General features: G+C 49.7%; 1 protein-coding gene and 1 long non-coding RNA gene across 2 annotated transcripts; one reads left to right on the top strand and one right to left on the bottom strand.

Moving 5' to 3' along the window:
* Positions 1-5705: 5705 nt before the first annotated feature.
* On the top strand, positions 5706-10273 carry LOC128085107 (uncharacterized). Its single transcript, XR_008208798.1, has 2 exons — positions 5706-7304; positions 9335-10273. It is a non-coding gene; the product is annotated as an uncharacterized LOC128085107 (long non-coding RNA).
* Positions 10274-10706: 433 nt separating this feature from the next.
* TMEM88B (transmembrane protein 88B) lies at positions 10707-16290 on the bottom strand. Its single transcript, XM_052692084.1, has 2 exons — positions 13809-16290; positions 10707-12030 (listed from the first exon to the last, which is right to left on the bottom strand). Exons 1-2 carry the CDS (start codon positions 14076-14078, stop codon positions 11761-11763), a joined length of 540 nt encoding a protein of 179 aa, XP_052548044.1. The 5' UTR covers positions 14079-16290; the 3' UTR covers positions 10707-11760.
* Positions 16291-16387: the final 97 nt, after the last annotated feature.

The raw sequence follows: 16387 nt of genomic DNA on the forward strand, positions 1-16387 counted from the left end.
CTGACTTCTGGAGTCTGAGACTGTACAAGAGCTACGTTCTGCATCCCTGGCTTGCAACCACGAGGTTGTATGAGAGCACGGCAACATCGATGGAACAGCACACAGCACTCGTGCCTGGTTGCACAGACTTCACTTTGCATGTGGAGTCATCTAGGGGTCCCCAGCAGAGATCTTCCAACACTTCAGATTCCTGCCTCATTTCCTCATACATTTTTCATTGCAATTTCCCCAGCTGGACCCAGACTGGGGTCTCATTTTGCATTCCTGGAACCAGAGAAGCTCTGAAACTTGGAGCCACCTTTAAGCAGTACAGATGAGGTATGGATGCAGCTGTCTGTTTTTAATCCAAAGACTATTCTACGCAGTGGAACTCTTTCCTTATTGCTCGATTCTTATCTGCTGACTCTATCCTGTCAGGAAAGCCCAGACAATTTGGAAAAAGCCAACTTTGAGAGAACCTCCTTAGAACTCTGTTTCCTGAGGAATTCCCAGCTACACAATAAGCTGTGACTTATAGAGCAGCCAGGTCTTGGCCTCTCTCAACAATTGTAGCCTCTTGACCTGTCAGCCCAGGGGAGAGGAGACGATCTGGAGCAATCTGCACACACGTACAAGAGCAGCCTGGAGAGCAGCCTGCACACCGTGAGACGCACGCTTGGCCATCATCCTGGGCCCGGGCTCCTGGTTTGACAGATGGGGGAAGCTGTCCAAGACATTGATGAACGGGCCTCCAAGCACCCATCAAGCTGCATCCAGTCACAACAGGAAGGGGAAGCGGCTTGTGGTTGTGAGTTCCTACCAGGAGGGACAGCCTGGCCCCCGCCTCACGCACAGCTGCAGGAGCGCCAGCCAAGCTGCACTCCCTGCTCCCAGCCTGGAATTCGGAGGATATCAAGGCCAATTTCCCATCAGACCCCATGCCAGGTGGCAGTCAGACCCTCTCTAGCCCAAGCTCTGCCAGCAGTCTTCTGCTGGGGACAGAAAATAAAAGGTACTGTTCAGATTATGCCTTTGTACAGCAGCCTTTGAGATACAAGAAGTTCGGTTTAAATGTAGGTGTTACCCAAAAACTGGTGTGCTGTGATTCAATGGGCTTGGCACATGTGTGGCTCCAGCAGAAAAGCTCAACCAGTCTTATCTAGCATAGGAACTTGCAGAGTCCCACTGTGGAGGGCATTTCTCCACTTCAGCTGAACTTCGGCTCCAGCACTTGGAATAAGGCTGCCTCTACAAGAAGTGTTGCAGAGGGCTCATTACTGCCCTTCTCAGTAGGGGGACAAAGCCATCTGAGCAGGAGCAAGGCTCCAAGGACAAAACAATCATCCTTTTTGTTGTAAGCCTAGCAAAGCAGCTGGGGAGAGAGTGGGAGGAGAGGGAACAACTCCTACCCAGTCTGCAGGGCTCCTCCAGCAACGCTGGGAGGTCCTGCACCCAGCGCATGGCTGGATCTGAGAAGTCATGTTATTCAGCCTGACCTTGTCAATGGCAAAAGCCAGAGTGAGATTGAAAGGGGAGAACAAGTTTGGAGTGATGAGAAGGGAAGGGGAAAAAGGAGTTCCATCCATCAGCAGGTTGCTATTTACAATGGAAAGAAGAGGTAGGACATAGGGGCTAGGTTGGAAATCCTGTTTCATAAACAAGACTATCCAGGATAAAGCCTGTCCAGGAAACATGCCTGAGGGACACAGGGGGCTCAGCTGGATTCTCTACTGCTGACAGCCATCCTCCCATCATGAGCCCTGCCAGCCTTGTACTCCTCCCACGTCAGGCTGGGGAAATAGTTGCAATTCCAGCAATCCATAAAGAAAGAGGTGACTTGATGCATGCAAAGCAAGCAGAACAATTCCCATTTATTTTGGGGATAAGAGGCTGTTGTTCTGCAGCTGGGTGCTGTAATGTCCGACCCATGGATAAAAGAGCAAATGCTTTCCTTGGAGACCACTGGTGCTATCGAGCTGGGATGTCCTGTCTGCTCTCCACCCCTCCTTGGAGGCTCCCAGCAGCAGCCTCTCTGTGTACAAAGCCAGGCTGGATGCCTCCCTGCAGCTGTTCTGAGAAGGCTGGTCCCAAGCTGGAGCCCAGAGGAGCATCTTTTGTACAGGAAGGCACATGGCTCACATTGGTATGAGCGTGAGACTGTGCAAGGGAGATTATGGCCACTGGCATCCCAGCCCTGCTGCTGCACATGGGCAGCTGCATAGCCCTGGGCCAGCATTCCTGGTAGGACAGGGCAGGGACAGAAGGGATGGCATGCAGTTCCCCACAAGAATTACAAAAACAAGCCTTCTTCAGCAATTTTTCACTGCAGAGCCGACTTCATCCACATCCATCCAAGCTGACTGCCAAATTTCCTGAAGCCTACATTGTCCACCCCCAGCAGAGATGGGACTGGGGCCAGGACCCCGGCAGATGAAGGTACAGTTTGAGCTTTCCTAGCGAGCTGTCCGTGCAGCACACTGCATAACCCCTCCAAACATCTGGCACATAGGCATGGGCAGCTCCCCACTGCTGAACGGGATATTTTGGGATCTAGGTCAGGAGAATTATTTCCAGCACTTGCAGCTGGAAACAGACCCAGAAAATGTGAAAACAAACTTGGTTGGAGGCAATTTGGTAGCCATCTGCAATGCTCTATCACTGCCTACTTCACAATGGGAAGAGAAATGAATTGTTTTCAGACCTGTTGATTGCATGGGTTTGCCTGCACTAATTAATTACTCTTGTAGGTATGGGTGGCATTAAGAAGTTATATTCCATCAACCTTGATGTCACAGCATTAGTCATGGCAGTTGGCAGTTCTACCTCCCTTCCACCCCATACTATTTCCAATGCCTAATAGAAACTCTCCTTAACCCCTGAATAGCTGCTGGGAAATGCTCTGCAAACCCCCCACATCCCAAAGTGCAGCACAAGCAAAGGAGCAGCACCCAGAGCTACATGCAAGCCTGGCTGCCCTTCCTGGCTGTGCAACCCTCTGCAAGTTCAGCTCAGCTCAGCTCTGCCAGTAATGAATTTACACTGCTGGCACTTTCCAGTTTGGATTTTTCACCTTCGTAGCATTACCCAGGTCTGGGCACACCCTTTAGCTCTACAGTTAGATCTTACATGCCATACGTTTTAGCAGCAAGTGACCCAAAGCTCTGCCCCCACGTGCACTGGATGTCTCCCACAGTGTGTGACTGGGGCATGGGACGCAGGACATGGGGAACTTGCAAAGTGCTGCAGCTATTTTGCACCAAGTTGCCTTGAAATAAGCGTGTTGGCCATCTCCCTGACTCACTCTTTCAGCTTTTTCAAACAAACACGCCTCCTCTTCTACCTCACAACCTGCTCAAGGGCCAGCCTTCCTCACAGAGTGTCTCACCCCCATCTGTTTCAGAAGATGCGTGAAGCAGCACCAAATACCTCCAAGTAATGCATTTATCCTGAGCTGAGATATGTGACTGCTCATCTTTCTTCCCATCAGGAGAGGAAAGAGGAATCAAAGAGGCATTGCTCAGGCTGGGGAGGAGCTGAAGCCCACTGCAGGGTTTTCAAACAGGTCATCCTTGTGGAAATCTGCCACTCTGTAAGCACTTGTAAGTCAAATCCTGGTTGCTACCGACAACACAAAACTTGGCCATTCCAGCTGTTGCTCTCCTTCCCAGCTGCAGCACTGAGCTGAAAAAGCAGTGAGGCAATACTCACCATCTCCACAGCCATTTTCCAGCCTTAGTGCTTGAAAAATGAGGACAGCCAAAGCTGCCCATTGAAAAATGGGATCGAGGCCGAACGAAGGGCAGGAGCCAGCATTCCAGGCAGATGTGGCCTCAGGTGCTGTTGCTGTGCTGCTGCAGGCATGTGGTTCCCCAGTTGCACACCCTGTTGTGTGCCCGTTGTGCAGACCCTACCCCATGTGTCCATGCTGCCTCCAGGCACGTGCCAGGGACATTGCTGCTCTGCTGCTTTCCCTGCAGAAGGCAGTCAGAGCATCCCTGCAGGGCAGCTGTCTCCTCTCTCCTCCCTGTGTGGGCTTCTTAGAGATGAAGATGGTGCATGGAACACGAAGAGCAGTGCTATAGGTGATAATGCATCTTGGATAACCCAGCAAAACTGTTATCTTTTCCTCACCATGTTACAGCTCTGATCCTAACTGGAATCAAACCTTTTCCAGGGTTTTAGATCGTAAAGAATTTGGTTTGGTAGGAAGCAAAGCAGCAGGCTGGATGGATTGCTTCTCTGTAAACCTGAAATGAAAACTTCTGTGGGCTGTGGACCAACAGGTCTCCTCTCCATGCTCCTATGAATTTTCAGACCTCTAAGCATCTGTAGCACAGCTGAGACCAGAAAGCAAATGCAGAAATGCAAGGCTCGGTGCAGGAGATAAGAACGCTCACACAGGAGATAAGGTGCTGCGAGTGGAAGGATTGTTTACTTCTCAGTGGCAGCAGACAGAGCTTTGGGGGTGAGCCAGGAAGGCGATGGAAAGGGATCCAGAGGGCTGAAAAGAGGTTTCTGCACGGAAGGGCTGGAAGCCAGCATGGGGCCAAGGTAACTACAGCGAAAATAGAAACCAAAAGGCCATTAAAGCTGAACAAATTAAAAGATGCAAGGTAGCAGAAAGTCAGAGCAGCAAAGGAGGCAGGTGGATCAGCCATCAGAGGAGGCTCTTCATCTGTCCCCATAAGGCAGGCAGACCCCAGCCCTCCTCCCAACTTGTGCCAAAGCAGCCTGGGTGCGTGAGCAGCCGAAACGCAGCACAGATTTGTGGCCTTCAGCAGCAAGAGGTTTGTGTCTGGGAGGAAGTCTGCTCCCCTGACTGCTATTTTTACCCCTGCTCATCTGGATAGGGGTCAGGGCTTGGTTTCCTCAGCTCTCAACTGCGTGCTTGGGAGACAAGGAGTGCAGGCACGATCGAAACTGGCGGCTGCTGAAAGCAGAGCGATGAACCAGACAGTGCTACCTCTTCCTGCCTCCCAGCCTGCCTCTTTATGTGTTGTTTGGTTTTTTTTTATTCTTTGCTTCTTATCTCTCCTTGTGTGTTCTATGTAAGCTATTGAAAAGCAAGTCCAGCCCTTCACATCCTGCCTGCTCCGTCCAAGGGGGCAAAGCACATCGGGCTCTCTGGTGTGACCCAGTGGTGCCTCCCAGTGCTTTGCTGAGCATCCCTCCGCAAGCACAGGGACACACACTGCAGCCAATTGTGTCCCCATGCTTCATTCTGCAAACACAGGTCTCCCTTCCCACCCGCTCCTTCAGCCCCTAGCTTTGCCAGCCCTGTCTCCTTGCGGTTTTCACTGTGTCTTATCTACTAGCATCCTCCCAGGGCAAGTTCTCACACCTTTACAGCCACTGGAGACAGACACGGGGGGTGCTGGGGGAGCTGTTATCTGGGTATCTATTGGCACCGACAATCCCTGCAGCTGCCAGCCCGTGCAGATGGGCAGAGCAGTCACTAACATGTTGGTGGGATTGCAACACTCCCCAGAGGCTCTAACATACGTAGCTGCCTGCTTGGTGCCACACAGATAAAAATGTGATGACAAAAGGGCAATTTTAGCGCATTGTTGGAATATTAAACCTACTGATGAGGATGAGCTGGAGCAGATCTGTGCTTCCAGGTGAGAAGGAGGAATAACCTGTGCTCAGCACCACTTCTGCTGTTATGGGGTCACAGAGGCAGCACCTGTGCATGGCTTGCTGCGTGGCTGGGCACCTCCTGCAGCTCCTGAAGGGTGGAGAATGCAGGGAATGAGCTCAGCAAGCACTTTTAGGGTCAGAGCCCTGGTGGCATGCTGAGCCCAGGCTTGGACTGAGGCCATGTGAGAACTTTGCAGGCTCACAATCAGGATGCAGAGCATCACCGAGTCCATCTGCATTACCTTCCACGTGCTTTGGGTGCAGCAAACCCAACAGACACATCCCCAGGCTCCAGTTTTCCTGCTTTCCTGCAGAACCCTTTACAAAGCTCCCCCTGGCACTGCCTGGGGAGCTGCAGAACAAGTCTGCGTTGTTTCTGGCTGCCTGAGCTGGGGGGAGGACAAGGCATGGGGGGAGAAAAAAACACAAATGCTGACCTTACCCAGCTGTGCTAAATGCTCTGGGCTTGTCATGGTTTGTGCATAATCCCTTGTCTCCATGCATAGGGTTAGGGAAGCTTGGCTTTTATTCCTCAAGCAGAAAAACAGCAACACTGAATTACATGGGGCAATATTTGCTGGCGTCAGTCCCCCAAAGCAAAGCTTTGCTTCTCAGAAACACTTGTGTTGGTGATGCCCAGGTGCCCCTCTTTGTCAGGACTGCCAGCTGTACAGTGACATCTTGCTCCCCAGCCCTGAAACAGTGCCGCTCTCCACTTCTCTTTTAGTTGGTGCTTTTTCCCCTGCAGACCTCTGAGTGATTGAGAGGTTTTTCTGGACAGCAGTCTCTAGCTCTCAAAGAGGACTGTGAAGTAGTTAGCAGCATCTGCCACGCTCACCCTTCCAGCCATTCTGTGCTGCTATTGATTCTGAGGGCTACGTAATTTATTTATTTTCATATTCTTCTGCAGCTCTTCCACAAAGAGCCCTTCAGCAACGCGTGCCTGACAGATGGCCTCAGAGCTCTGCTGTGTTTTAGCAGCTCTGCGTGCCCAGAGGCGCATTTAAACACACACAGCTTCCCAGCTGCCTCCCACTGCTCACTGCCACGTAAGGGACTGCTTTGCAGGGCACACTGGTGCTGGGACAGCTGGGTTACATCACTGCTTGCTTCCTTACCTGCACAGCATCTTCCATCAGGGACCTTCCCCAGGATAAGGGTGCAGCGTGACCTGTGCTGCAGGATCAGCTTGCTGGGTGCAAACCTTTGGCAGGCACCCACTGCTTATTTGCTCCTTAATTGTTTCCATTCATTCAGAGTTTTCCCAAGCTGGAAATCATCACTGGTGACCAGTTAGCTCCAAGAATGCGGAGGGCATTGCAGGAGAACAATGGACATTTCCCTGAAGACGCTCAAGTTACCATTAAGCAGTCAGAAATACAAATAAAGAGAGCAAAAGAAGCTATCCAGCATATATTTGAGTGGAATTGTATTACCATGCAGATCCCTAACAAGTTAACCTACAGAGATCTCGGGAGATGAGGAGAATGAGTGTATGGGAACTGCTGCATCACGGCCTGAAGCTCTGATTGATCACCTGAGGTGAGCTGTGGGTCAGCCAGAGGAGCACAGGTGAAGGCAATTCACCTGTCCTAGACCTATTTAAGAGCTGGCTACCAGTGGGGAAGGATCTCATCTGGAGATCTGCTCTGCTGGTGTTTTTTGTGGGTGAGCCTAGCATATGGGTAAGCCCTCCATTTATTCTCTCTTGTTATCTTAGTCTGCTTTGCCTAACTCTCTTGTTCTTTTTGTGATTATAGCATCTTAATATCCATTGATTATACACTTGGTGAGCCAGGCAGGCCAAATATACTAAAATTTACATCATGTCTTTTCTTTGGAATGCTTATAAATGGGTCAAGGGGGAGAACAATACTCCTCTAGAGAAAATGATTCCAGGGCAGATCTCAGGATCCCCCTATTATGAGTTAGCTGTTATCATTGAAAAATAGGGTCCCTTACATGTTATGGGCAATATCTCCCCATGTCGCATGGTGGATTGCTTTCAAGGACTTGGCAAGGATGTGCTCATCACTGAAGAAAGACAAGTGGCTGCCTCCATGGTGGCATGGCCACTATTAAGTGCCTTAAATCATGCAGATATAAGAAATAATACTTTAGAAAGTGAAAATCAACTTTTAAAAGACTGTATTGAAAAACTGGAGCATGAACTTGGTGTATTAACAGGAAATAAGCCAATTCTACATCTTCCCATAGGCCAAGTTCGTAACCTTTCAATAAACAATGACCAGACTCCTGAATCAACCAACTCTGTTGATCAGGAGAATAAAAACTCTCAGTTAGATCTTGAATATCCAATTCTGACTGATCCACTAGAAGTCTGTCCTGTCATTACCCAGAAAACAAAAAAAGTGCAGGACTGACCAGCAGGGGTGCTGCCTGCCCAGACTCATTTACATGTAATGGCCTGGCCATGCACAGCAACAGAATTAATGGCTTTAGTGCAGCAGTTGAACATGGGTCAGTCTGTCCTAAGCAATAGGCGAGCGCCGTTCCGAAGTGGAGCAGGGTTCCATGTGAACAGCAGCTCCCAAACGATGAGGCACATGGAGTCCATCTGGCAGAGGTGACACTGAGAGTGATGCCCTGAGCTCTTGGCAATGCACTGCTGCTCTGCCAGGAACAGCTGAGCCCTGCTGGGTACCAGTGCCAGCAATTCCCATTGGATCTGGTCCTCAGTGACCAGAGCCATGCTTGTGTGATTGGGATTTGTTCTTTATTTCAGGAGGCCTTTGAGCTTATTCATCCCTGACCCTTACGCTCTGGATAGATCAGAGAATGGGACATAAGGACCTGCATGACAGCAGCAGCTCTTCCTCCTGCCGCTTGTGGAAGCTGTTAGCATTCACTTCTGTCATATTAAATCCACATGTAATTTGTACATGAAGCTTCTATAAGCGCTCACGCACAGCAGGATGGCTTAGGATGCAGAACAGAGGGGTGAGACGATCCGCCCAGCACTGTGGGGCTGTATGGACCAGAGCAGCACAAGGGGGAACTGCCACAAAAAGGAGCTTCCCTCGTCTCTCCCTGGTTCATCCATCTGTCAGTATGGATCCCACCAGTAATTTGGTACAGAACATTGTCGGCAGCCTGCAAGCACCCTTGGTGTGTTGTTACATTTGTGAGGAATGAGCCCCCTTGCTGTGATGGCTCCATTCCTTTGGATTTTATTTTTCTGTCCCTTCTGTTAGCAATCAACTCGTGGTTTTGCTGTTTGCCTGCTTTCCACGTTGCAATCCACAAACACCCCCCAAAGCACCCATTGCAACAGCAACAGGACTACATTCTCACTTCCAAACAAACTAGGGAGTAGGGAACCCAAGCCAAAGATGCCCAAATTCCCCTTAGAGCATTCCAGAAACCTCAGCATTGCTGAGCCACAATCCTCACACCATCCTCATCCTCACCCCAAAACTCTACAGGCACAAAGCAGACACTTCTCTTGCAGCACAGCCAGACTCCCAGAAACCCAGGTGCTGCTGTCCATCCTTTGGCCTCCTTTGCTGCTTTTCTCCCATAGCCAGCTGCAAGCACCAATGCACACCTGCAGGGAAAGGGAAAAGCTCTTCCACAAAGGCATCAAGGAGCAGAGCTGGACCAGGTGATGCACAGCAGCATCTCTGAAATATCAGCCCCAATTCAGCACAAGTTGGGTTGTTAATGTTTTCTCTCTTTCTCTTCACCTTCACAGGATGAGAACTCACAGTTATACTGTGCTCATAGCTACCTGCCATAAATCCGGCACGAAGCAGCTGTCTCCTGTGATTCATGCTGGGGATGCATCCAGATCAAGGTAAGCTGCCTGCTTGGTACTCACTGTCGGTACCTTCAGCTCTTTCTGGGTATTTTTTTTTTTTTATCTTGGAAATGAACACTGAGAAAATGAATACTCCTGGCTCAAAACCCTTGTAGCCTCTTATCAGACCAGAGGCTTGATTTTAAAGAAAACAAGAAAATTGCCTTCCTCTCCAGAAGGATGCCAGGCTCAGCTGTGCTGAACTCCGGAACAAAGCCCATGTGAGGGTTTGAGGAGCACATGCACAGCACACACAGCAGCCTCCTGCAGGCCCAGTCCCCAGCTGGCACAGCTGCCCCAAGGCAGAAGACATCAAGGGTGCCTCTGTTCTAAGGACAGAGATCTCAGGGCTGCAGTCTCACTGCTGTGCTGTAGTCATGCTTTGCTGCACCAGGGCATCCCTGAGGTAGAGCTTACCCCAAGATCTGCTGTGATGCGGAGAAGTGGCTCCAGCTGAAAACAGAACGCAGGTGTTTCTTCCTTTATAGTCCAGGGAGTTCTCTGATGCATATGCACTGTATGATATTCTGCAAGATGCCCTACCAACCATATGGAGCTGTGTAAGGGGACTTCCAGCAGAGTTATTGGTCAGGTTCTGCACCTTGGGAAGTGATTTCAGGTTGCAAGTCAGACCAGGAAAAAAGCAAGACAGTTTAGTCTGTGCTCCCACCCTGCAGAGTCCTGTAACAATAGAAAAAGCCTTAAAATGCAAAAATCTGTGTTCCAACCATTCAGGCTATGGGCTGGAACAGTCTTGTTCACTCAGTACACAGAAGCATTCAGCAGTAATTTGAACTGTAAATGAGACATATCGGACCAGTTTCACCTGAAGCACTGTGAAAGTGATTTAGCTGGGACTGGTTTGCTTCAGCTGCCAGAATGGGCTAAATGGTGACAAGGGCTGGCAGAACACTCAGTTGTACATTCGGAGGGAGCCAGCAAAGCTGATATATTACACTGCTGGCCAACAGCACAGAGCTCTGCTGGAGTCCAGAGTTCAGCCTCTTACCATCGCAAAACAACACAATGGCCAAAGCCCCAACCAATGGCTCTAACTGCTCAAAGCTCCAGCTTTGATTCACATCCAGCTTTCCCTGTCCCCATCTGTTTGGTGGCTGGGCTGAGTACCAGCCCGTGCTACAGTCCAATCCACTTTCATCTGTAGCCATCACTGATTATTTGAGGATAGAACGAGAGTTTGCAATGGGCTGCAGCCAGCTGATTCCGGTGCAGCCTGTACTACGAGACAGAACAGAAACTCCTCCAGTGGAGATTCGGCATGATCTTTATTCACACATAGCAATGGCAATAGTTGGCAGCCAGGAAGAGCAGCGGGGGGAGCACGGAGCTTGCAGCAGTCGGCAGCACACAGCCCCACTGATGCCGTGCCTGAAACCATCAGGGCTTAAAGGGAAACATCACAACACAGCTGGGGATGACCTCTGGAGATCATCTGGTCCAAACCTACTCCAGCAGAACCACCTGGAGCTTACACCCAGCTGCCATACCTTCTCGCATCCACTCTTCGGATTGTGCAGCACTCATGCTACATCCAGGTGTCTCAGAACAAGGCACTGTCTCTGAAATCTCTTACCCAGCCCTGGAAGAGCCTGCAGTGACTCTGAGGCCACTGGAGATCTCCAGCTCGTCCTGCGAGGAGCCTTAAAATGGAGCTGAACAAAAACCACAGCAAAGGACAAAGAATGATTTGCAGGTTAATACCCACCAGCTATCACCAGACAAGCACACTTCAGATCAGCAGCTGGAAGGGGACAGACCCAAAGAACTGTGTATATCTGCAGCCAGCCCAACAACCTGGCTCGGGGACAGGAAAATAAGCATAGCACTGCTATAGGCTATGGGAAAGAGGGGTTGTTAACTGGGGAAGAACATCTGGTGTGTAGGAACTCTGCAGATCTCTAGCACTGCAGAAGCAATGACCTACAGAGGTTGGGGCTGCCCAGCACTGAGAAACCCCAGCTGCTTCCTTATGGCTGGATGCTTTCCCAGCAGCAGCCAAACCCAAGGAGACCTCTGTGACCATGCTGTCAAGACTGGAAATAGAGCTGCCATGAGCACAGCAGGTCCTGGAGGAATTCTGCTGCATGTTGTTTTTAACACCAAGGAGCTGCACTGACAATCTCTCCCTGGTGGTGAGCAGCAATCTACTATGATATAGACAAAGCTATAGGAGGTGGCTCATGACACTTCTCTTGCTCACAATGAGCGCTGCTCCGCAGAGGTCTCAGGGTGATGCTGGGAGGCGGCGGGGAGGGTGAGGATAGGGAGAAGGGCACGCTGGGTGGGATGGGGCCTCTGGCTCAGACCCAGGCCTTGACATGGGGGCTGCAGCCCCTGGCACAGCCGCACAGACCGCCCTCCTCATACCAGCGCCACTTCACGCCCTTGTACAGGGCCCGGCTGCACGGCTGGAAGCACATGAGGAGGCGAAGGCGCCTGGCCAGGCTGCAGTAGGTGGCCATGGCCACCACGATGAGGGGCGACATGATGACGAAGCCCAGGATGATGAGGGCCGAGGAGCTGTTGTCATCCAGGATGGTTCTGCAGTAGCGGGCAGTGGAGTGCAGCACCTGTGGGAACACAGGGAGTTTGTCACAGAGCAGCTGGTGGATAGGGGCAGGGACCAAAGCAGACTTGGTTTCAGTGCCTTCCCAATGAGGCACGGCTGCTCTTCCCTCTGCAGTCCTCAAGCGACATGATATGACTGACAACACTTTAATCAGGCTTTCAATTACTCGGGCATCGCCGTGAGACAAGAGTGCCACACTGCTCCTGAAGCAGGAAACCATCTTTATTAAGTTATCCATAATAGCACGCCTTAGCATTTGATATCTGGGAACCAAACAAAAAGGCCTCCCGCTGCTGCACCGACGTGGGTGGCACAACATGCTGGTAATTACAGCTAAGTAAATCAAATGCAGCAGAAATGTTGGGTCCTGCAGACAGATTGGTGGGCTGCAGATTCCCAAGCCTACTCTGTGCTCCATCTTCTGCACACCACCGTGTACATATTTGGATCTCTCAGCACTTCAACACCTGCTGAGAGGTCCTGCTCACCTTGTGCTGCTGTAGGGCACTCAGCACAGTGCTGGTTCGGGAGCTTACAGACCTGCTTTCCTGCTGGCAGCAGCAGCATGAGGCCAAGCCACTCACTGGTTCTGTGCTAACAAATGACATGGGCAGCCCTCACCCCCCCCCCCTCACCCCTCCAGCCTCCTTTCTTTTCTCTATATGCTTTCTGCAGTAGAAGCAGCACAATCACATTCAAAAAAAATAAATAAATCCATCTAATGGCTCTGCAGTGCAGAAATCAGCCTCTGGCTACGAGGAAGGCAGAGAACAGCAATAGCCTGAGGACAAAGGGCTGCTCTTGTCAAGCCATCCTGCAGCATTCCCCATCTACCTCTATTAAAAGATGAGTCTGAGTTAAAAGACTCCTTGCAGCTAACAGCACTTGCTTTCAGGACTGATGTACTCTGCTTTACTCAAAAACCTTTTGCTGCTCCTCAGAGCCCAGAGCCATCAAGCAGAGCCCTGCGTGTACAACGGGTAGTTTGGGGTCTTCCAAAAGGCCAGTGATCCCAATTGTCTCTTTGCGAAGACCAAGGGTCTGTGTGCTGAAACATTACCTCTCACTCCAGGATCTGCTCGCTCAGAGGTCCCAAGGATTTGGCTGACTAGATGGGATGCACGGATTTCATTAAGAAGGGTGGGGGAAAAAAAAACACTTCTCCTTTTATATTTCTCAGGTAAATATATAATTTTGAGAAGATTCAAAGTCTTCCCTTTGTTCCAATTTTGTGGAATGGGGTGGCCAACAGCATCTATTTTTGGAGCCTGTTCTCCCTCCTGGGAGGAAGTATTGCAGGGTTTGTTTTTTCCCTCCCCAAAGCAGGAAGAGAACCCTCCTAACGCTGGGTAACCTGCAAGAGAAACCAGATGGAGCTGCTCTAAGAGCTACTGCTGGTGAAATTGTTTCTTGCCATCCACTTAATCAACAGATTCCAACCATATTTATGGAAACATAAGAGGAAATTCATAGGAATTCTTGGAATAATGAAATTCAGAGGATAGCAACAACATGGAGCAGGCACAGCCAGAGCCCTTCCTGACCAAGCAAATATACTGGTTACAAGTGAGAAACTGTACAGAAACATCTGAATCTGTACACAGGCATTACAGACACTGCTAGGCTTTATTAATGCTGAATTATTTTTTAGGAAGATCAAATATGTCAATCACTGTGGAAAGGTTACTTAAACAGAAAGTAGCAAACACCACCAGAGCTCTTTTGCCCTTTAGTTTTCCCTACTCAAACTTCCATTCCAAATGGAGCAAACTTACTTACCCGAGAGTGGCACTGGAAGCCAAAGTAGACGACCACAATGGTGGGAAGCAACACGATGGTGAAGATAACAAGCATCAGGAGCAAGTTGATGAAAAAGACTAAGAGGTTCATGGTGGCTATCAGCAGAGCCCATGCCCAGCAGCCGCAGGTGCTCCGTGGCTCCCGGGGAAGGAGCTGATCATCCATGTCATACGGTGGGAGACCGGGATGCATCTTAGACTTGGCCAAGAGGCTTTCTGCTGCTAAGTCCTCGGTCTCCTGGTCAGCCATGTTGCAAGAATGCTGCTGATCAAACCCAAACCTTTTTCAAAGTGGTTCCTTTTGTTTTGGCCACAGATCTGCCTAGGCTTTTCCTAGCTCTTGCACATATGGACAAGAACACAGCCAGAGAGTGTAATGGAGCAAGGGAAGAATGATCTTTTGGCCACCTGCTTTCCCAGGACAAATTGTTCCTTCTTAGGTTGTTTTCCAGTAGTGTCCTGATCTCAGTTTTAAGGCAGCTTGGCAACAGCTATAGTTCTGCTTCTGAATCCATGGCACCCCTGAATTCCCGTTGTTCTTTCCAGGAGTCCGACTCCAAGAGGTCCCCACCAGTTGCTCTCAGCTTTGATAGGTAGCTCGGGTCAGGAGGGTACCTGGCTTCATCTTCCTCCTCCAACTCTTAGCACTGCTGTTTGCCAGCAACACCAGCACCTCCAGACAGGTCGTCGACTTTAAATCACCTTTCCGTGCTTCTCATCCCGTACCCATGGAAATATTCCTTCTCAACTCTCATCCAAACAAAGTGCCCGGGGATGATAACGAAGCAGAGCTGCCCTCCCCTCTGCCTTGATGGAGTCCTTGCCCACAGCAGGCAGAGATGGAAGCAGAGATGGGAGCAGTGTGTGGTCTCAGTGCTCTCTGCTCCCCGCTGTCACAGTGCTCCAATGCACGCAGTGCCTTCCTCAGAGCCTCGCAGCACTGCTCTGTTTACAGTGTGGCTTCTGAAGCTGCTTTCTGTGCCAGCCAATCACTTACATCTGCCTCACAAGTGATTTAGCACACAGCACCCAGGAGCCACACTCAAACCATACATTCCCAGGGCAAGATGGTCTCTTTCAAACTGAAATTATTATTCTGCCCGTGATCCATTTTCTACGTTTTCTCTCTAGATTAAAATGCCTTATAGTAATTGATAATAATCACTATATAGCTTAGAAACCTTCTGTTCTCTGCGCTCGCCACTGTTATTGTCTGCAGAGCACACTGATGTACTCTTGTGCTGAAGGCAGAGTAATGATCACTTATTCTACCTTCCTGATTTGATGAATGTTATTTAAGAAATCACTGCTATCTCTGCCTTTATGTCACCTTTCAGATGAATTCACTTGTGCAGGAGGAAGAAAACTTTCTTCCAGGAGGTGCACAGGTCTTACCAGAAGGCAGAGCTCAGCACAGCAGGAAAGCAATCCAGGAGTCCTATCTTCCATTCAGTGCTACTTCCTAGAGAAATTCTGCTCTAGGAAAGGGCTGAGAGACTGCTCAAGCTGTGTTTGTGGTGTTTGAATTGAAGGAAGGCTCGTTCAGGAAGCCTCCCAGTTCTCTCAGTACCTTCCCTCCTCAGGCTCAGGACTGTCAAATACTGTTTGTACAAAGCGAGACACCCTGAGACCATTTGCAGTCTGCCACACGTAATCAGCGCTGAAGTGTAGGCTTGAAGACTCAAGTGGATTGAAGAGAGGTGTGAGAAAATTGGTATTGATTTCAAATACCAGCAAGAATGAAGCCTTATGAAACAAGTAAGGAGTTTTAAAAACAGCTCGGCACCATCCACATTTGTTATGCAGTTCTCCTAGCTATTACAATTACTAGTTGATTCACTTACCACTTCATTATTTTTCTACGGCTCTTCTTGTTAAACCTATCCAGCATTCAGAAGTCTCAGGAGCTTCACCTCATGAACATCTAGTGATAAAAATTCCCCTAACCAGTCTGCACTTGAGCGCAGCTCACAAGTAAGGTGCAGCATCCATACTAAGAGCACAAACCCTCACAGCCAAAGAACACCTTGTTCTGTCCTTACCATTGACACACCCTGAAGAACAGCAAGGCAAGGTGAAATTGAGAAATCAGCCTGAGGGTCACAGCCTGTGTCTCACTTCCATGAGCACAGATTTGGTTCCTCAGGTCCTGGATGAATCTTCAGCTGCACATCTCTCACTGTCCTGCTTTGAGATACAAAGGGTCTTTTCAGGCCTAATTGCCAAAAGGTTTATTAATTATGCAAAATCCTAGCTTCCTTATGATGTTTTGGAAAGGAGGAAATGAAAAAGGGAGCCACTATCTCCAGTATAATCCTGTTTATTTATGAAGTGGCAAAAGAGTCATTTATTCCTGCAATACAGCAGGGAACAAACAACAGCAGGCACATTTCTGCACGCAAGCTAGTCCCATCTGTTCCTGAAGGGACACACTCTGCTTCCAGGGCATTCTCCAGCCATGTGCTTCTCCTCATTCCTTCCACAAAGTGTGTTTTCTCTGGACTGCCTTCCAGATCTCCCACGGACACAGTGGCCAGACAGAGCAAGGGAACTCACTTT

Source organism: Tympanuchus pallidicinctus, unplaced genomic scaffold (genome assembly GCF_026119805.1).
Source record: "Tympanuchus pallidicinctus isolate F22 unplaced genomic scaffold, pur_lepc_1.0 scaffold29, whole genome shotgun sequence".
NCBI classification, from domain to species: domain Eukaryota; kingdom Metazoa; phylum Chordata; class Aves; order Galliformes; family Phasianidae; genus Tympanuchus; species Tympanuchus pallidicinctus.